The 20,665-nt window shown below is 48.3% G+C and overlaps 1 protein-coding gene across 1 annotated transcript in view; it reads left to right on the top strand.

Moving 5' to 3' along the window:
- LOC138367348 (sulfotransferase 1A1-like) overlaps nt 1-20,665 on the top strand; it is a 46,240-nt gene that overhangs the window by 3,297 nt on the left and 22,278 nt on the right. Inside the window, exons 2-4 of the mRNA XM_069328788.1 lie at nt 1,224-1,411; nt 1,579-1,721; nt 12,778-12,985. Of these exons, the coding sequence (XP_069184889.1) occupies nt 1,238-1,411; nt 1,579-1,721; nt 12,778-12,985 (525 nt within the window). The 5' untranslated portion in view covers nt 1,224-1,237. The remainder of the gene's footprint in view (nt 1-1,223; nt 1,412-1,578; nt 1,722-12,777; nt 12,986-20,665) is intronic.

Genomic DNA, 20,665 nt, shown 5'->3' with positions numbered 1-20,665 from the left:
TCGTATCGCCGGAGAAAATCGCGATACGCCACCTCCTCTGCAAACTTCACAATTGCCCTACGGGCCGTTACCAACTCGACCCCATAAATCGCAAACACAGGGACAGAGAGCATTTCACAAGCCAGGGCAATCTCCGGGTAACCAGCCCGCACAGAGAACTCTAGTCCCACAGACTGAGCCCGGACGACTGGGGGTAGAGGGACCCCCATCGTAACGCCACGTCAGCACAGGCGAGCAGAGACACACCCGCCCCCAACCAGCCGAAACGGGCAAACAACACCAAACTGCTGGAGCGCCGATGCAACACGTCCGCCCCTTACCGAAGCTAGGGCCAGACTCAATGGCAGGGAGTTTGTACTATTTAAATATACATTGATGTCTGGATTTATCGCTGACCATTAGGCCAGTTCTTGATAATGCGACTTGTGTGTGTTTAAAATATATACCACCACGTTCTTAGTCGGTTGGCTTGTCATTGTAGGTGGACTTAGTGTTGTGAAGGTAATATAACGTCTGTGTAGTTGTAAGTAGGCGGAGTTTTTCCCGTCAGGTTTTGGCACGCTTAGTAAAGTTACATATACACCTAATGACAAGTGTGGTATTTGTATATCTATTGGATCTAAATTAAGTTTTTCGGATTCCAGTATTAACTTGCACGGCATTACAGATTATACTGTGCTCCTGATTCTTGCAGAGGCAGGTGTTGCATAGTTCAGTGTGTGGTGTGGTAGGTCTGGTGACTTAGATTTCTATCTGCCCAAACATCCCCACCCAATGAGCGATGACTGGTGGCGCTAGTTACGCTCCATTCCCTATTTTAAGAACATTAATTTTTCTGTTTGAAATAACTACTTTAATTGTAGTTTTTGAGTAGTTGTATTGTCGATTTATATAATTTGAATAGAAGTGCAGGAACTGGTTAAGCTTCGACACCTCCCCCACCCTCCCCGATCCACATACTCTACCCATCTTTCATAACATTCTTCACCTAATACCCTTACCAAGTAATATTGTCATATCCCCACCCGCCATCCCTGGCGTCACATAACAGGCCATCGGCCGACACAGCCCTGACCTGGGGCCATGTCACGCATCCACAAATAATCATCCTCTCCATCAAATTGTAAACACGTTTATTAAAGTACTGACACTTTACCTATCACTGTAATGCCTGACATAGACCAGGTATTTTCATGACTTGACTGCCATAACGACCCGTGTAGTTGTACCTAGGAAGATGAATACGAAGCTGGTTAGTGGTCACGAGGTGGAGGACATGACCGAGGAATGGCTGGCCAGGATGGAGCAGGAACAGACGCTCTACAACAAAGGTATGGTCTGCCTCAGGCCCGGAAGCTGGCTCTACCCGACGCTCTTCACCAAATATGCTGACGACATCTACAACTACAAGGTGTAATATGTCTATTGTTACTTTGATACTTGAATATGGGTAATGTACTTGGTCGGGAGGGTGGTGGGTGAACGGTGCCCAGATCACTCCCCTGATATATATGTGGGTGTAAAATGTATACACTTGTATGTTCTCTATAATGTATACTACAATAATGTTCTCTTCAGTTCACTGAAGGTGACGTACTTGTGATGGGAATGCCCAGGTCTGGGACGACCTGGATGTTGGAGTTGGTGTGGACGATGCTTCACAACCCCGACCTGAACCAGAGGGGCAACCTGCCCATCTTCATCAGAGCACCGCATATACAGTATGACACATTCTTGGTTTATCAGTGTGATTGTCTTGGTAACGCCCGGGACTAGGGCTATAATTACTGTATAGTCTGATTGCTCCTAATAAATCGGTAGGTGTGGTTGAAAGATTTAATTAGTGTTTAGCTGCTTAGTTCTAAATGAGCTCCGGTTTAGATCGCATTTATGGAAGACTTTTTCGGAATGGTAGTTCAGCAAGCTGCAGTAAATTCGCTAATTTGCAGACGTACCTTAGAATAGTCCCCTTTAATTTTGAAGACCATGTAATATTAGCGAAGATCTTGCAAAAGTTCTTTAAAATAGTATTCATAAATATTCTTAACCATTTTATCTTGGCAGAAAATAAAAATTTTGCCAAGACTTTTTTTTATATTTTTTTTTTCTCTATTACATTTCATAAAACGGTTACTCCTGCTTAACACGGCACCGGATGTGGATAAAATGATGTGGCAATTTTGGCTGCTTGAGATAAGATCTGTTAATGACTGTGTGAAGTATTATTCCTTTTACCATTTCCTGTGTTTGTGAGCGTGGGAGTCTGGCCCTAGCTTCGGTACGGGGCGGACGTGTTGAATCGGCGCTCCAGCAGTTGGTGTTGTTTGCCCGTTTCGGCTGGTTGAGGGCGGGTGTGTCTCTGCTCGCCTGTGCTGACGTGGCGTTACGATGGGGGTCCCTCTACCCCCTGTCGTCCGGGCTCAGTCTGTGGGACTAGAGTTCTCTGTGCGGGCTGGTTACCCAGAGATTGCCCTGGCTTGTGAAATGCTCTGTCCCTGTGTTTGCGATTTATGGGGTCGAGTTGGTAACGGCCCGTAGGGCAATTGTGAAGTTCACAGAGGAGGTGGCGTATCGCGATTTTCTCCGGCGATACGAAGGGCGGACACTGCCCCTGCCGGATGGTGCGGGCACTGTCACCCTCTCGGATAGAAGTGGTGCACTTACTTACATCAGTGTGCATGGGGCTCCCTTGGAGTTTCCAGAGGCTCTGCTACGGCGGTATTTCGGCCGGTTTGGCGCAGTTGTTAGTGTGAGAGTGAACGTGGTGTCTTCTAGTCCTCTTAAGGGTGTGAGGTCTAACATTCGCACCCTGGGCATGAGACTCCGGGCGGATATTCCGTCCTCTGTGCGCCTTATGGGGTACAACGTTCGGGTGTTTTACGCCCGTCAGCCGCGGACGTGTTATCGTTGTGGTCTTTTGGGCCATCAGGCTGCTGACTGTTCTGCGCCTGCTGTTGCACCAGTGAATCTCTTCAGTGAGGAGGATTTTCCGCCCCTTCCTGTGGGGGATGATTCGGTGGGTATGGACGTCTCTTCGGCTGAGGAGGTGCCCTCTGTAGCAGCTGTTGCGCCCCCTGTTGTTGCCGCATCTCCTCCGGAGGTTGGGTCCTCGCCTAGTGCTCCAGCTGGTGTCCCTGAGCCTCTTCCGCCTGCCGTTTACTCGGACCCCTCGTCTTCCAGTTCTTCCTCTGCTGTGTCTGTCCCGGTCCCTGCGCCCTCGCCGTCTGTTCTGGCTGTGCTGGGAGCTGAGGTGGTTCCGGCATTCCCTCCTGTGCCTGGCCTGGTGCCCCGTGTGGTTGAGGAGGCTGCCGTGCTGCGGCGTGCGTTGGTTCGCTCGGTTGGTGCTGCGCGGGTCGCTGAGTCTGCCTTCGGGTCTGATGATGTGCGGCCCGAGCCTAAGCGTTCCCGGCGTTCTTCTGCGTGGGCTGATGTTGGCGAATTCGACGAGTGTCGTCCTTCCGTTGACGGTGGAGTGGCTCCGGATGTGGTGCACACTACGGTGGTGGCGGAGGTACACTTGCCTGAGGATGCCGGTGCCGGCGTTTTGGCCTCAACTTCTGGTCCGGTGTCAGAGGGTCCTGCTTCAGGTGCGTTGCCTGTGTCGGATGGCTCCGGTTCTTCGTGGGCGGTGGTTCCCCCTGCTGTAGTTGGTGGTGAGCGGGGTGGCCTGGTAGTGATGTTGAGAAAGGATGCTCGCTCTGGATGTTCTGTGGCCCCTTTCTCGTTACCTGTTTCCTCGGCAGCGGTCTTGCCGCCTCTTCCGTTTCCTGCAGTCCCTTCCGTGTCTCCTGCGGTATCCGTGGAAGTGCTATCGTCTCAGCGTCCGGCACCTGCTCCGATGAAGAAGGCGTGGCAGGCTCGGCGGCCCTCGTCCGCTTCTCCGGTGTCATCTGCTTCCTCGAAGGGCGAGGTTGGCGCTCCCCAGCCTCGTTATGCGACTTGCGTCAGTGACCTTAGGTATTGGCCGATGCCGCCAGATATAGATGTTCCCGAGTTTATGATACCCGCTCGAGAGCGGGGGATCACAAACCCTACCGACCTTGAAGATCTAGTCTGGGAAGCTTACAAGGCGAAATATCCTCATGATCTTTTCCCGGAGAAGTACATTTCTCACGAGGTTCCTCGCAAGTGATTTCTGTGTATTTTGTGTTGCCTGGTTGTGGGGTGTGTGTGTGAGTGGGTGGGGTGGATATTGTTTCCCGGTTCCTGCGTGCTCCGGTTTGTATTGTGGGTCTTCTTGTATGGCTAGTGGGGGGGGGGGGGTGTGCGGTTCCTATGCGTTTGTGTGTTCGGTTGTGGATGTCGTGTGCCCTTCTTTGTCATCTTAGGTGCCCTTCAGGCTGTTGGGGTGTGCTCTTTGTTATGTGTGCATTATGTGTGTGAGGTGTTAGCAGACTTGTTTTGTATGTTTCTCGCCTCTCTGTTTCCCTTATGTTTGTATTACGCTGTGTTTATATTTGTGTTATGTTTGTATATGCATTTTTGTTTTGTGGTCAGCCCTTCTGGCTGGTCTTCTCTTGATTTGTTCCTTTGTCATTGTACGTGTGTGTGCTTTGTACTTTTGTTCTGTGTTATATTTGTTCTGTTTTTATTGTACATTATACGCATGCTTGCATGTAAAAATAAAAATAAAAAAAAAATAAAAAAATTCCTGTGTTTGTACTTTACGTTGGTAGAATACAAAAGATGGGTTGTTCAGTGGTTGGTTGTTCAGATTAGTGCTAGCAAACAATTTTTTTTTGAGGGGGGGGGGATTATCTGGGGAAAGCGCAAATCCATTAAGACTATATAGCACTTGGGAAGGTTATCTTGAGATGATTTCGGGGCTTTAGTGTCCCCGCGGCCCGGTCCTCGACCCGGCCTCCAACCCCAGGAAGCGGCCCGTGACAGCTGACTAAAACCCAGGTACCCATTTTACTGCTGGGTAACAGGGGCATAGGGTGAACAAAACTCTGCCCATTGTTTCTCGCCGGCGCCTGGGATCGCACCCAGGACCACAGGATCACAAGTCCAGCGTGCTGTCTGCTCGGCCGACCGGCTCCCTAGACAGGTCAAGATACATTTTTGTGAGCGTTTGTACTTGTCTGTAATAAAGCCTCGCCCCAGCTTGATTTATTAGTTGCAAAAAGAGGGATGGGAATTGTAAATTAGTCATTAAAAGATTGAGGCGGTGCTGGGCGAGGGGAGATTCCACCTTTTATAAATGTTCTGTGGACACGAGGGTGAAGGGGGGGGGGGCTGGCAGACTAAATACTAGTGGTTGCAGGAAATAAATGTCATAAATTTCTTGCAATATTAATACTGGTTGGGATGCTTACCCTGGCTTTCCCCCCCCCCCTCCCCGCTCAGCTCGTTGTCGCCGTCTGGGGGCTTAGTGGGCGGCTGCCGGAGTGTGATGCTCCTTGGGACAGTCCTCTGTCCTTTTCTAGCCTTGTGCTCCTGCTGCCGTCCTCTCCAATTCTGCTGGGCATCTTTTCCTTTTCCTTCTGTTTCGTTTTTCTCCCCCCTCTTCTCCTATCTGCTTGCCGTTTCCTGCCGACCTTTTGCTCGTTCTGGTTCTTCCCTTGGACTTCTTCTACTTTGACGCCCGGGTGCTTGAGGAGGCATACTCTTGCACCCGTAGAACTGCAGTACCCGACGTCGAGAGCGAGGGGAACCTTTTATTGTCAATCCCCACTTCGTCACTGAACCCGATCTCGACGGACTGTCGGTTTCTTAAGGTGGCGTTTGTGGGGCGTATACTCACGACGCACCCCTAGGAGGCCCCGACAAGATCGGCGATAGCTTCTTGTTGGGTGTCCTGCCTCTAATTGTGGCTCCATGGTGGGTGTGGGGGCACATTCGTGAGTGAATTCGTAATTTCGTCAAGATGATAACCCCTGTTTCGGCTGCTTCTGGCTTACCTTTTCAGGCTCGTGGGGTGGGCGACCAAGCCCCCGAGTCGGTCCGTATTGGAAGACCGGGCTCTGTAGCCTCCGCTGCATTGGGCCCCGACCTTGCTCCTCCTTTGGCCTCTCTGACTCCTTCCCCTGGCTCCCCTCCCTCCTCTGTGGTTGGGTCGAGCCCCAAGCCCCCAGTGGTGACTACCTCGTCCCCTGGTGCGGCTCCTTCTCTAGTTGTAACTACTGCGCCTTTTAACCCCTCTCTCTCTGGGGGTTCTCACCGCCGTTCTCGTCACGGCCGCCCTCGCTCGATTCCTTCCAGTTCTGCTACCTATCAAGCCTTGTTTGGTCCCGCTTCGTGGGCCAAATATTTTGATCTCCTCCCTCTTGATTCTGCGCCTCCTGACGATTTCTCCCTTCATCGACATCTCATTGATTCCGTGAATGCCTCCATTACTTTTAACCCCACTCGTCTCGGTACGCGTGTCGTTGCTGCTCCTTCTCAGGATGCTGCTTCCCGCTTGGCTGCCTTATCCTGCCTTGGCGAGACCCCCGTTCGGGTCTCGAAGAACGTTCAGTTGAATGCCAGTGTTGGCACTATTTTGCTCCCGCCCCATGTTGCGACCGGTGTTCGGGACCTACGCGACTGCCACGACGATATTCGACATATCCTCGCTGCCCAGGGCCATTCTATTCTCCAGGTGGACACGTTTACTCGTCCCCCTCGTGGTAGTCGCCGTCAACCCCTCCGGGTTGTGAAGATTACCTTTGATGGTAGGACCCTTCCACCCTCTGTCATTCTTGCTGGTGCCAGGTGCTCTGTCCAGGAGTACATTCCTTCTCCTCGGCTCTGCAACAAGTGCTGGAGGTTTGGGCATGGTGCCCTCCGCTGCTCCGGGACTGTCTCTCTCTGTCCTTTGTGTGGTGGCGAAGGTCATTCTAAGTCGGAGTGCGCTTCTCCCCAGGCTCGTTGCCTCAACTGCGGTGAGGCCCATCCTACCTTCTCCCGTGCGTGTGTCCATTACAAGCTTGAGGCAGCCGTCCTCAACTTGAAGCACCGGGAGCGTTTATCTTTTCCTGAGGCGAGGCGCCAGGTTCGCCGGCTCCCGCCTTATGCTAATATCTCTTATGCTCGCGTGTTGCGCTCTTCCTCTCCTCGTCCTTCCCGCCTTCCTCAGACTCACAACCGTTTCCAGGCCTTGGACCCTGATGCGCCCACTGCCCCCTCCTCTGTCCCTTTGGGTTCTCTCCCGAAGGATCCTCCTCCTGGTCCTCTGTCTGGGGTTCCCCTTCCTTCTACCCGGTCTGTCGTGTCTTCTGTGTCTCCTTCCTCGTCCCCCTCCGATCCTCCTTCCCATCCTCTTCCTCCATCTATCGGCTCTCCCCGCCGCCTGTCGGTGCGGGCGGATGTCCATCGCTCTCCTAACGGCCGTCGTGTGTGCTCTCGTTCGGCTTCTCCTGTTGAGACACTGGAATCCGTTGCCCGGTACGTAGTTGCTGGGACACCGGTCTCTTTAAGTCAGAAGCGTAAGCCTGGCTCCTCTCCTTCCTCTTCCCCGGCGGGTAAGAAGGCTTCGCTTTCTTCCTCAGCTCCTCCTTCTGGCTCTGTTGCTCCTTCCACTCCCGTTTCAGTGCTTGCGCCCCCTGTTCCTGCTATGGAGGTTTCTTTGGCCCCTGCTTCCCTTTCGGTTGCTGCTCTTGCTGGGGTGCGCTCCTCTCTTTCTACTCCCCCTCTTCCTGCTGCTGTCCTTGACTGCTCCTCTCCGTTGTCTCCTCCTCCTCCTCCTCCGGACCCTGCCCGCCCACCTCTGATCTGTTCTCCCGTTTCCTTCCCTCCGTCTTTGCTCAGTTTACCCATGCCCCCTAACCCTGACTTTGCTGACCCTGATCCCGACCCTGATATTCTTTAACGTGCTCTGTTGGTCTTTCGCCTTTGTTTCTTCCTTGTTCTCTGTTTTTGTCCTTTCTCTTCTCGTCGTTGTCCATTCTTCAATGGAACGTTCGAGGTTATTACGCCAATTTCCTCGAACTCCAACTTCTGGTTTCGCGGTTTTCGCCCCTTTGTGTCTGTCTCCAGGAGCCGATGCTTGGTGCTCGTCCTGGTCGTTTTCGTGGCTATTCCTTTCTCTCCCCCCCCCCCAGCCATTGCTGGGGCTTCTAATTCTTCTGCTCTCTTGATTCGGGCTGATGTTCCCTTTGTTCCTTTACTTTTTCCTTCGCCTCTCCATTGTTCTGCTGCTCGTATCTTTGTGGGGAAATGGTACACAGTTTGTTCCATTTATCTCCCCCCGAGTGTCCCGCTCTCTCTTCCTGATTTGAAACACCTCCTAGACTCCTTGCCGGAGCCTGTGCTCCTGCTGGGTGACTTCAATTGTCGTCATTCTCTTTGGGGTGACGTTCTGACGAATACCCGGGGTCGCCTCCTTGAGCCGTTTCTCCTCTCTTCTTCCCTGTCTCTTCTGAATTCTGGTGAGCCCACTCATTTGGACTCTCGAACTCGCACCCTTTCTTGTCTTGATCTTTCTCTCTGCTCTTCTTCTCTTTACTTAGATTTCACATGGCAGGTTCTTGATGACCTCCATGGAAGTGATCATTTCCCCATCCTTGTTTCCTTTTTCTCTTTTCGCCCTTCCCTCTCTTTCCCTAGGTGGCAGTTTGCTAAGGCGGACTGGACCCTATTTTCCCTCAGTGCTTCTCTCTCTGACCTCTCCCTTCTGCCCCTCTCTCGCGCTCTCCTCCTTTTTCATGACACTGTCTTCGACGCTGCCCTCCGCTCTATTCCTCGCTCTTCCTCTCGGGGTCCACGGAAGTGCGTTCCCTGGTGGAATGCGGACTGTGCTCGGGCTGTCCGCTGTAAGCGTGCAGCCTGGAAGAAGCACCGCCGTAGGCAGACGACCGATTCTTTTCTTTTCTTTCGGAAAGCGAGTGCGGTGGCCCGTAGGGCCATCCGTACGGCTAAACGTGAATGTTGGGCATCTTATGTCTCGACAATTACGTCCGAAACCCCTCTGGCCCAGATCTGGAAGCGTATCCGCAAGATAGCGGGTAAGTTCGTTCCCGATGTTTCACCGGTCCTTCACCTCCATGATACTCTTGTGGCGGACCCGTTGCAGGTCGCTTCCGAACTGGGTTCCCACTTTTCTTCTGTTAGCTCTGGTCTTCATCTTCCCCAATCTTTCCTTCTTCGTAAACCTGTCCTTGAGTCTCGTCCTTTAGATTTCTGCACTCATCTTCAGCTTCCCTATAATGATCCCTTCTCTCTCTCTGAACTTCGTTCTGCCCTGGCCCTCTGCGGTTCTACGGCGGCGGGCTCCGATGGTATTCATTATGAGATGCTTCGCCATCTCCCTCCGAGCACGTCTCAGTATTTACTGAGTCTGTATAATCGGATCTGGGAGTCGTCGTCAGTCCCTGAGGACTGGCTCGATGCCGTTGTCCTCCCTGTTCGCAAACCGGGGTCTCTGGGTACTTCCCCTAAGGACTTTCGCCCTATTGCTCTCACAAGTTGTGTCTGCAAACTCTTTGAACGTATGGTTAACGTTCGTCTGATGTGGTTCCTGGAACACCATCACCTCCTCTCCCCTTCTCAATTTGGTTTCCGCAAGTGCCGCAGCACGACAGATGTCCTGGTTAACTTGGAGGTCTATATACGTACTGCTTTTGCTGCGAAGACCTCCGTTGTTGCCGTCCTTTTTGACCTAGAAAAGGCTTACGACACCACTTGGCGTTATCATATCCTATCTCAACTTCATTCTTTTGGCCTTCGTGGTCATCTCCCTCTCTTTCTCCGCAGCTTCCTCTCTCGTCGTTCCTTTCGGGTGCGCCTTGGTACCGCTCTCTCTCCCTCTTTTCAGCAATACGAAGGTGTGCCCCAGGGTAGTGTTCTGAGCACTACTCTTTTTCTGGTTGCCCTCAATGGTCTTCTTTCCTCTCTTCCTTCTGGTGTCTTCTCCGCTCTCTATGTCGATGATCTTACCCTTTGTTGTCAGGGTGATGATTCGCCTCTCCTTCAACGCCGGCTTCAACTTGCGATTGATGCCGTGTCGTCTTGGGCCACAGGTCATGGCTTCAAGTTCTCTACTTCTAAGACTTGTGCCATGACTTTTACGCGGAAACGGGTTGTTCTTCGTCCCTCTTTGTCACTTTATGGTCATCCCCTTGAATACAAAGATTCCGCGAAGCTTTTGGGGTTATTCCTTGACACTCGTTTGTCTTGGTCTCCCCATATCTCTTACCTCCGTGTTGAGTGCTCTAAGTCCCTTACCCTCCTTCGGGTCTTGTCCCATACTTCTTGGGGGGCAGATAGGCGCACTCTCCTTGCTTTACATTCCTCTCTCGTCCTGTCTAAGCTCGATTATGGTTGCCCTGCTTACTCGTCTGCTTCTCCTTCTACTCTTCGCCGTCTTGATGCTTTGCACCATACTGGGTTGCGCCTCAGTTCTGGTGCCTTTCGTTCGACTCCCGTCCTTAGCTTGTATGTTGACACTGGCTTCCTGTCTCTCCAGGACCGCCGTGATCGCTACTGTCTTCGCTATCTTGCGCGGTCCTTGCAACATCCTTCCTCTCGTCTCTGTCGTGCTTTAACTTTTACCCCTCCTGCGGTTCCTGTTCCTCTTCACCACCTCCCTCTTTCTGTCCGGTTATCTCGCCTGCAGGATTCTCTTTCCGTTCGTATTTCTGATGTTTCTCCTCGTGTTGTTCCTTCTTTGCCCCCGTGGAGGGTCCCTCTTCCGCGGTTTTGTACATCCTTGACTCGTATCACTAAAGCTTTTACCCCTCCTACAGTTCTAAAACGCCTTTTCCTCGAGCACTTTTCTTCTCACTCCCGCTCCGTTTCTGTCTTCACCGATGGGTCTAAGTCAGCGGACGGTGTTGGCTACTCTGTTGTTTTTCCTGATCGCACTTATATGTGTCGCTTGCCTCCGGAGACTAGCATCTTTACAGCGGAACTTTATGCTATTCTCTATGCTCTTCGTCTCCTGCTTTCTCGTTGTCAGTCTTCCTTTGTGGTTGTTGTTGACTCTCGTAGTGCCCTCATGGCTCTCGGGTGCTTTAATCCAGTTCATCCGGTAGTTGTCGAGATCCAGCATTGGCTGTTTCTCGTTCACAGTAAATTTAAGTCGGTTGAGTTTTGTTGGGTTCCCAGCCATATTGGCGTGTCTTTAAATGAGCGTGCGGATGCTGCCGCTAAGGAAGCTGTCCGCTCTTGTCCCATCTCTCGTAAAGGCATTCCGTATTCCGACTTTTACCCGGTTATCCATTCCTCAGTCCTTACCCGTTGGCAGGCTTCTTGGTTGTCTGTTACTGGTAACAAGCTACGTACTCTTAAATGTTGTGTTTCCTCGTGGCCGTCCTCCTTCCACCGTAACCGGCGGTGGGAAACAGCTCTAGCGAGGTTGCGTATTGGCCATACTCGCTTAACCCATGGTCACTTGATGGAGCGCCGCCCTGCTCCTTATTGTCCTAGTTGCATTGTCCCTCTTACGGTCGTGCATGTCCTTCTTGAATGTCCTGACTTCCAGGACGAGCGTGTGTCTTGCTTTCCGACCGCCCCTCGCGGTCACCTGTCCCTGGATAGAATTCTTGGCGACTCGGATACTTTTGATATCGTTCGCCTTATGCGTTTTTGTTCTCGTATTGGCATCCTTGGTGATATTTAGCGCCCTCTGATTATTTTGCGTATTTGATGGTGCTACATAGCCTTCCCGGTTTGGTGCCTTCTTTTGATAATTACTTACTTACTTACCCTGGCTTTACGGTTAAATGCATTTATGAAGTCACTAAAGCCTTTCATGAAGGCTTTAATGACTTCAATTTTTGGTATATTTACCAAATTGGTATTTGGACCAATCTTCATGATTGGCCCAAATACTTTGGCTCAATACTGTAGTTACATAAAATAGGTCATGCATGTGAAGCAATCGCTTCGGAGGTCTTGGGTAAATATTTATAACACTTGGTCTTGTGTGTGTAAGCAAAATTATCATGTCCGACTCTGGTGATTGGTTCTCTTTGTCAGTGTTGGATAATTCAGTTTAGCATTGATGCTAAACTGTCCTAAATTAATTGTTCACTCACACACTACATTGTTGTTTTCAGGAAATGGGACCTCTGACAATTAAACCCGTCCCCCTGTATTGGGACGAAGGATGACAATAGTACGTGCAGATGTACAACCTAATTAGAAAAGTAGGGATCAATACTATTGAATTTCGATAAATTAACTTTTCCACTGTAGTTGCAAAGACAAATTAACCTAACCTTTCCTAGGTCTCTTACGTGCAATCGGAGGTTTAATAAAGTAAATGTTATACTAGGCATTGGAATAAGTTTTTAAATGTTTCCGGACAATAGTACAAAGTTCTACCTAATTGCTTAGAACGTCAATCTTTGTACTATGGTGCACATGGTTTTTGTAACTCTTTAACCAGAGATTAGGTTGGACACAATAAGTAGTTAGGGACTGATATCCTGTGACAGAATACAGGCCCTGGGTATAGGCCATATAAAATTTGTAACGTGAAGCATAATATTGTTTTAAGATGGTGACAGTTTTGTGACAATAAGTGTTTGGCTTAAATTTCTTTATTACCTCATGATTACCACGTTTGTGCACGTGATGTTAATGTGTGCTTGAATATGTGAAGTCTTGTGTTAACTGTCGGGTGCAACATGCGAGATTAGCAAAGAACCATTCATATATCGGTTGCAATATATGAAGGATCCTGTATTTGTGCTTCTGGATGGGTTTATATAAAGAAATGTATTGCTAGAACTTATTGCATAATTGGTGATTTAAGAATAAACTCAAATGTATTTATTCTAAAGCGATTAAATTCATGTATTTCAGCTCTGGGTAGGTGTAGTAACAACAACAACAACAAAACATTTCCAGTTTTGACATGATGCTTGACAGCAAGACCATCAGAAGCACTGTTGAGAATCCTCAGCAGTTCACAGAAATGTTTCGTCAAATGTGTCCAGGCAAAAAGGTAGAAGACGGAGTGTTTCTGCAGATTAGCGAGGCTCTACCTGCTCCGAGAGTGATGAAGACCCACCTGCCCAGCACCCTCCTTCCGCCTAGCCTTCTTCAAACCACAAAGGTCCGAGTTGGTTACTGTTCTAATGGTTTTATGGGAATAAAATGGTTGGATTTGCAATCGCTGCTTCATGAAGCAAGAGTCGTACGGTTTGTAATCAAACGATTAGAGTATTAGTTAAAATACAGCTACTTAAGATAAATATTGGTAAAATGTTCTCTAATCCTGCCGTTTCTATTCCTTCATTTGAATTTTTTTTAAGTCTCAATCTAAATATTGACAAGACTGTTTTCTTTAATAATTGGATCAAATTTTAAACGTGGGAGCCATGTGTAGTGGACATGTATAGACCCTTTCCTCTCCCTCCTTGAGCTGCCGCCACTTGGGGTTTACCTATTGACTAGTTTGGTTTTTCCAATAACTCTGCTCGGCCGAGAGCCAGTGGGTTTTATTGCTCGATAAAACGGTGGGTACAAGACGTGCAGGCTTGCACACACCCAGCTTGTCTCGCTCACTGCCGTAACCTGTACACTTTAGGATACTTTCCCCTTTTGTTCTAGGATTGGAAGAAGGTTGGAAAGTGAGACTTTTATAATGGGCAGTGTTTTCTGGCTATCTAGTCACTCTACTTTTCACTGGGCGGTTCGTGCTCATCAGTGTCGATCGGATAAGTAACAGTATTTTGTTATTGTCAAGAGTCGGCTACTTAAAGGAAAAGTTCAAAGTAGAATGGGCTATGGAGACCCTAAGTATAAGCTCTTCCAGATCCATTATCTGGATCAGTAACTGATACTAAAGATCTGGGGGATGTATTTGGGTTTTCATTGTGAATTTCAGCCCCGAAGGGCTAGCGGTACCAATTATGGAGCTGGTGGGTTAGTGTAGCCCTCCAGGTTTTCAGTTTTCTGTTTGCCTGAGACTTTGGCTGATCAGTGCTGTCGTTGAAGTTTGGTGAGGTGACCTCTTCGAGGTCATCTTGTATAAAGTAGGTGTGATATTTGTGGTGAGGCGAAAGACTCCTCCTAAAATTTCCTGGTCTGAAGAGTCTGTAACATACGTAGTTGGTGTCTTTAATCCCGCAGCCTGAGGTAGGCTCGGGTGTCGTGGATTAGTGGTAGAAGCTATTTCAGGAGCATTGGTGCTGTTAGAATTTGTAAACGGCACGTCTGCTGGCATTACTGCCGAGATAGTGATGGTAGGAGTGTTGGGAACTGGAGAAGGAAATACTGTTTGTGCCACCCGGGCCTTGGGTGGTTCTAGTCTGTTATAGTTTTCGTGGTCGATCTGGTGGTAGTCTGTAGAGTGGAAGTGAAGGCAGTGAGACTTGCGACCATTGCGGAGGGTATGGTAGCAGTTGTGGCAGCAGAAAGGTCATCAGGTACAACAGGTGTTGGGAGTACATTCGCAATTCTACCGATTGATGAAGATTAAGCCACCAAAAAGGTGGCACGGGCATGAATAGCTCGAAAGTGGTAAAATTTAATCGTCGGGCTGCTATCGCGGGGTTGACAGTATTTGAGGGTGTCCAGCTGCTGGATGCCTTTTTTTTACCATAAGAGTGGCAGTGTTGATGGCATCAGTGTGGTCACGGAAAGATTAGAGTGCTCTTAAAGCTCCTCTAAGGTCGTTGGTTGCTTCACATTCAAGATGGCGGCGAAAGTGACACTTGTGATTGTTTGGCAGACGGTGCACTCTGTCGGGGTTCACCAATCTCCCAGTTGCATCTGTAACCTAGACGTAATCTACATAACCGAACTGCTATTTACCTGTGGATTCCTTTTGGATATTTCATTTTTTTAACTTGTTGTTCTGAAGATAACATATTACAGAGGGCGAACATTCTGCTACTCTGGTGTAGATAAGCTTTGTTGAGATGAGCTTTTTGGTGATAGTCTTTCATGTACTGTAGGCTGGGTTGGATTATATCAATGGATGACGTGTTGCCAATTTAGCAATTTCGTCAGCTTTCTCATTTAAGGGGATTCCCACATGGGATGGGATCCAGTTTAGGGTGATGTTGAGTCTTTTGCCTTTAGTGACTGCTCAGATACAAAATGTTGGTAATTATTTCCACGTAGTCTTTCCACTGCTTTTTTCCTAATATTTGAAGTGCAGCTTTTGAGTCTGCACGAAACTCGAAATGCCATTACACAATCGCATGTGCGAATGCCTGTTCGTCAAACGGCTCGGATTGGGTTGATGCTGGTCCTTATGATTTCCAATATGCCTGTTTACTGTCCGTGCAAAGAGCAGCGCCAGCACACTCATATTGTGTAAACCGATCCGTCTGTGAAGTTGTGGGTGGGTCCTGCTACTGGAATGCTGAACATTTGCTTCTCTATGATGCGCTTTAGGATTGTGGGATTGTAGGTTTCCTTTTTAATCGGAAGACCTTTTATTACTATTTTGAAGGTAGGCTCCTCCCATGGCGGGGAACAAGTGTAACTTGGGTGTGACTGATCACGCTATCAAAAATCGTGCTTTTTAATTATGTTTAGGAAATTTCCCATTCTGGCAGGCCAAGAGTTTCCGTTTTGGCAAAGTCCAACCACAAAGGCCTGCCGTACTGGGACTGGATCAGGGGAAATAATTATCTTGCTGATAAACGTAGCTGTTCTTTGATATTCGTTCTTGAAGAGAGGGCAAACCCGTTTCCAGTGTAGTTTAAAGTTTAGTCCACATACGGGCTCCCAGGGCAGTTCTCGTAACATTGTTTGGAGCAATTTCAAGCTTTTTCAATTATTGGTGTGATACTTGAGTGAAGGTACGGCATAGTGGATTACTGGTCTGACTGCCTGTACATCGTATGTGCGAAGGGCTTGCAGATTGGCTCCTCCAGAGAGGGAGGTTTGTGACCTGAAGATTGCTCTCTGAGCCGCTGTTCTCTAAAGTGACCTCGGCATTAAAATTCTTATGTCCATGATTATTCCTATATACTAAGTGATCACCCGTTCAATTGCTTGACCCTGTACTATGAGCTACACGTTGGGCTTCGCCTTTATTATGGACATGGCTTTTGTCTTTGTGGGGTTGAGTTTGATACCAATCTGCTTTGCCTCTTCAGTGATGCAGTCTAAGCATTTGGGTGCAACGCACGCCTCGTCCCTTCCTTTTCTGATGATGACAGCAGTCTGCGTAGTTTGGCAGCCTGCAGTGTTGTGGGAGTTTTAACCTCTCTTCTTTCCATTAAACAATTGAAGAGAAGATCATTTTCATGTCTTTTTTTTGTGTTGAGAAACTGTGCCATGAAGTGTCTCTTGCTTCCGAGACAGCTTTTAGTCCAGGAGAGCAAGTTAACTTTGACCTCTTTATAAATAAGGCAGCAGAGAATAGCCAATTCAAAGGCTTTCTCGTGGTCCAGGAATATCGGCCCTCCTGGTCTGTCGTTAAAGTGAGCTAACAGTTGTAATACAGTCCACTGAGCCAACCTCTCGTCTATAGTCATACATACCATGGTGCAGTTTAGGTATTTTCCACTAAAGTGTCTAGTGTCATTCTGTTGGCTGTCTTTGCTGCTCAGCTTTGGAGAAATGGGCCTGGGTTTTGCTGAATCTTTGGGTTTTGGGATCGGTATCGTTTGCTCTATTAAAAGCTCTAGATTTAGTTTTAGAAGTCCAGGCTCGATTAATTAACGTAAAGTGTGCAGCGTCTCCCTCTGGGCAGAGGTTCCTAATCATTTTATAGGTTATTTTGTAGTATCTCGGGGATGTATTCTTGGAGTTTGTATTAGTTCAATTGTGCTCGTCTAGTGTGTAATGGTTATTAGTGTCAAACTTCTGCAAATGCTGTAAAGATTCTGTGCCACCTTTCTTCCGGTCTGCACTGCCAGTACATCTGCAAGTTGAGTACTGGCTGCTTTCTGCCTCCTGGTTGCCAGTACTTCCGCTTCTGATGCGGATCCTTAAAGTGTGGGGCTTTTAGGTGTTTTATTTCCTTTGGCCCAGTGGATTTGCTGCCACCTCTAAGGTGGTCATTCAGATGTGAACACCATTCTAGCCACTTTCGTGTTTATTAGCCTGGTCTCTTGCTGCACATGTTCCTTGACCTCACAAAGTCCTGTTGTGGTCACTTGGCTTTTTTTTTATATATAGCTCCATTGTGCTGTTTAGTCTGAGTTCTAACACGTTTACAATAGTACCAGTAATCTTTGGTGTCTGAATAGTTTTTTCAGTGGGATAGCGTTTGTGTGCACTTTGAATTGCATCAGCAAAATCTTGTTCTGCCCGACTTAATGTCTTTGGGAACATATTATTTTCTATGCCACTCTGAAAAAGGTTTTGAAATCGGTCCCATTTTGCTAAAACAAAGTTAAAGGCTTCAGATGGAGGTGGGGTCGGTAGATTTAACTTACGATCAATCTGGACCCCATAGTGGTCGCTTGTGAGTGGGCTCAACTGACCATGTTGCTGCATTTCTCAGGGAGGCTGAAACGAAGGTTGGGTCTAATCTACCTCCTTGGATGTGGGTGGGTTCATTCTTGGAACCCACCCACATCCAAGGGTGGAATATAGTAGTGTCTAAATAAGAGATCTTTTTCAGCACGTGTAGCCGTGTAAACAATTAAGATTTTTTAAAGTTTATCTTGGCTCGATAGATACTCCAAATTACCTCCGTTCCTGCTCCCCAATCGGGTGGGGTGGTTATGGGTTTGGATAATAGGTCACATTTCGCAACAATTGCACATCCCCTGGATTACCCGTTGACCCATGGAAGGAAAAAGCCAGAGAATTTCGGTTCTAGTCCGGCTCGAAGTCAGCTCTGCTGTAGTATCGGGATGTTTTTGCCTTTGGTTGCTGTTTTGCATTACAATTTTGTGTGCAGCCCTTCTACATTCCATTGCATAATCTTTAGTCCTCTAGGTTGTTGGGACTTGCTAATATTACCGTGGTATCCATGAAGTCTGAGGAACACGCCTTGGAAGTTGAAACAGGAGTTGAGGATCTAGGTTTACTTGAAATTGACTCATAAAGTTCGCTTTCCGACGTACTGGACTCGCGCTTTTTTTTTGTTTTTTTTTCTTTTTTTCCTGCGTTCTTGAAGGTGACGATATTGTTTTTTTCAAATTTCTTGAGCTTGTGCTCAATTGTCTTTTGGGTCTCTGTGGTTTGCTTCATACCGTGTATCAGCAGCAAACTTTAGACCAATTCCGCGACACACGTTTAAAGTATTGGCCAGAGGGTGTCCAGTTATGTGGGAGCCATCTATTTACTGCTGTGCAGGTTTGGGCCCTGTTTATTCTTTGGCCCTTATCAGTGGAAACTTTTGACACACTTACCATCATTGCTCCCAGCGTGCTTATTGGATGCAATGGACGGGCGACTAGGTTGAAGTGTTTTCTTGTGGCTCCCAGTCATCCCTTTGTCCAGGACGGAGGCCATCACACCCTCCACCATGGCCGATAGTGCAGAGCCATGTGCCCCCCTGTACCTGGGGTGTTGGTAAACTTCCCGCTGTCTTTTGTGGGCAGGGGAGCTGGTATATTTTGGCTGGGGCTTCGGCTCTTCTGTAGGTGTGTGTACTCGCCTAGTTGTGCTTGCGGGGGTTGAGCTCTGGCTCTTTGGTCCCACCTCTCAACTGTCAATCAACAGGTGTACAGGTTCCTGAGCCTATTGGGCTCTATCATATCTACACTTGAAACTGTGTATGGATTCGGCCTCCACCACATCTCCCAAGTGATACCTTGTATCTGGTCTCCTGCTTCCTACCCCCTATCTTCATTACATTACATTTGCTTGGATTAAACTCTAACAGCCATTTGTTCGACCATTCCTGCAGCTTGTCCAGGTCTTCTTGAAGCCTCAAGCTGTCCTCCTCTGTCTTAATCCTTCTCATAATTTTGGCGTCGTCAGCAAACATTGAGAGGAATGAGTCTATACCCTCTGGGAGATCATTTGCGTATATCAGAAACGGGATAGGTCAAAGTACAGAGCCCTGTGGGACTCCACTGGTGACTTCACGCCAGTCTGAGGTCTCACCCCTCACTGTAACTCTGCTTCCTATTGTTTAGGTACTCCCTTATCCACTGGAGCGCCCTACCAGTTACTCCTGCCTGTTTCTCCAGCTTATGCATCAACCTTTTATGGGGTACTGTGTCAAAGGCTTTCCGACAGTCCAAAAAAAATGCAGTCCGCCCACCCTTCTCTTCCTTGTTTAATCTTTGTCACCTGATCGTAGAATTCTATCAATCCAGTAAGGCAAGATTTACCCTCCCTGAACCCATGTTGATGGGTTGTCACGAAGTCTCTTCTCTCCAGATGTGTTACTAGTTTTTTTCTCGCAATCTTCTCCATCACCTTGCATGGTATAAAAGTTAAGGACACTGGCCTGTAGTTCAGTGCCTCTTGTCTGTCACCCTTTTTGTATATTGGAACTACAGTAGCAGTCTTTCATATTTCTGGTAGGTCCCCCGTTTCCAGTGACCTACTATACACTATGGAGAGTGGTAGGCAAAGTGCTCCTGCACACTCTTTCAATACCCATGGCAAGATTCCATCCGGCCCAACAGCTCTTCTCACATCCAGCTCGAATAGGTGCTTCTTGACCTCACCTCTTGTAATTTCGAACCTATCCAAGGTCACCTGGTTTGCTGCCACCTCTTCTAGCGCCGCGACATCTCCCTGTTCCTTTGTAAAGACCTTCTGGAACCTTTTGTTGAGTTCTTCACACACCTCTTTGTCATTCTCTGTGTACCTGTCCTCGCCCACCCTAAGTTTCATCACCTGTTCCTTCACTGTTATCTTCCTCCTGATGTGACTGTGTAGTAGCTTTGGTTCGGTCTTGGCTTTATTAGCTATATCATTTTCATACCTTTTCTCAGCTGCTCTTCTCACACTGACATACTCGTTCCTGGTTCTCTGTTATCTCCCTCTACTTTCTGGTGTTCTGTTATTACGGAAGTTCCTCCATGCCCTTTTGTTCAGCTCCTTTGCTTTCATACATTCCTTATTAAACCACGGATTCTTCCTTTGCTTCTGTTTTTTCCTGTCGGGCTGGGACAAACCTGCTTACAGCCTTCTGACATTTTGGGTGACAGTCCATGTATTGTACGGACTTGGTTCCGAGTTCTGTGTCCCAATGTATATCCCATAGGAATTTATTAATTTCCTCATAGTTTCCCTTTCGGTACGCCAGCCCTTTGGTTCCCAGTTCTTTTTTGGGGGTAATAATTCCCAGCTCAACCAGGTACTCAAAGCTCAAAACACTATGATCACTCATTCCCAAGGGGGCTTCCAACTTAACTTTCCTTATATCCGACTCATTTAGGGTAAATATCAGATCAAGCAAGGCTGGTTCATCCCCTCCTCTCATTCTTGTCGGTCCCTTGACGTGTTGACTTGGAAAGTTTCTTGTTGCCACATCCAGCAGCTTAGCTCTCATGTGTCTGGGCCTCCATGTGGGTCTCTGTTCCCCCACTCTATCTTCCCATGGTTGAAGTCTCCCATGATTAGAAGTCTGGATCCGTTCCTGCTAGCCACAGAAGCTGCTCTCTATTATATTGATGGTGGCCAAGTTGTTTCTATCATATTCCTGTCTGGATCTTCTGTCATTCGGCGGGGGGTTATATATGACTTATAATTTTCTGTCCTTCAGTTGCTATGGTGCCTGAAATGTAGTCACTGAAACCTTCACAGTTCTGAATTACCATCTCTTCGAAACTCCAACCTTCTCTTAGTAGCAGAGCTACACCACCTCCTCCTCTCCCTTCTCTCTTTCCTCACTACATAGTAGCCCTGTGGAAACACT

This window comes from Procambarus clarkii, chromosome 2 (assembly GCF_040958095.1).
Source record: "Procambarus clarkii isolate CNS0578487 chromosome 2, FALCON_Pclarkii_2.0, whole genome shotgun sequence".
NCBI lineage: Eukaryota > Metazoa > Arthropoda > Malacostraca > Decapoda > Cambaridae > Procambarus > Procambarus clarkii.
The sequence above is the reverse complement of the archived record's forward strand: the minus strand, read 5'-3'. Positions and strand labels throughout refer to the sequence as shown.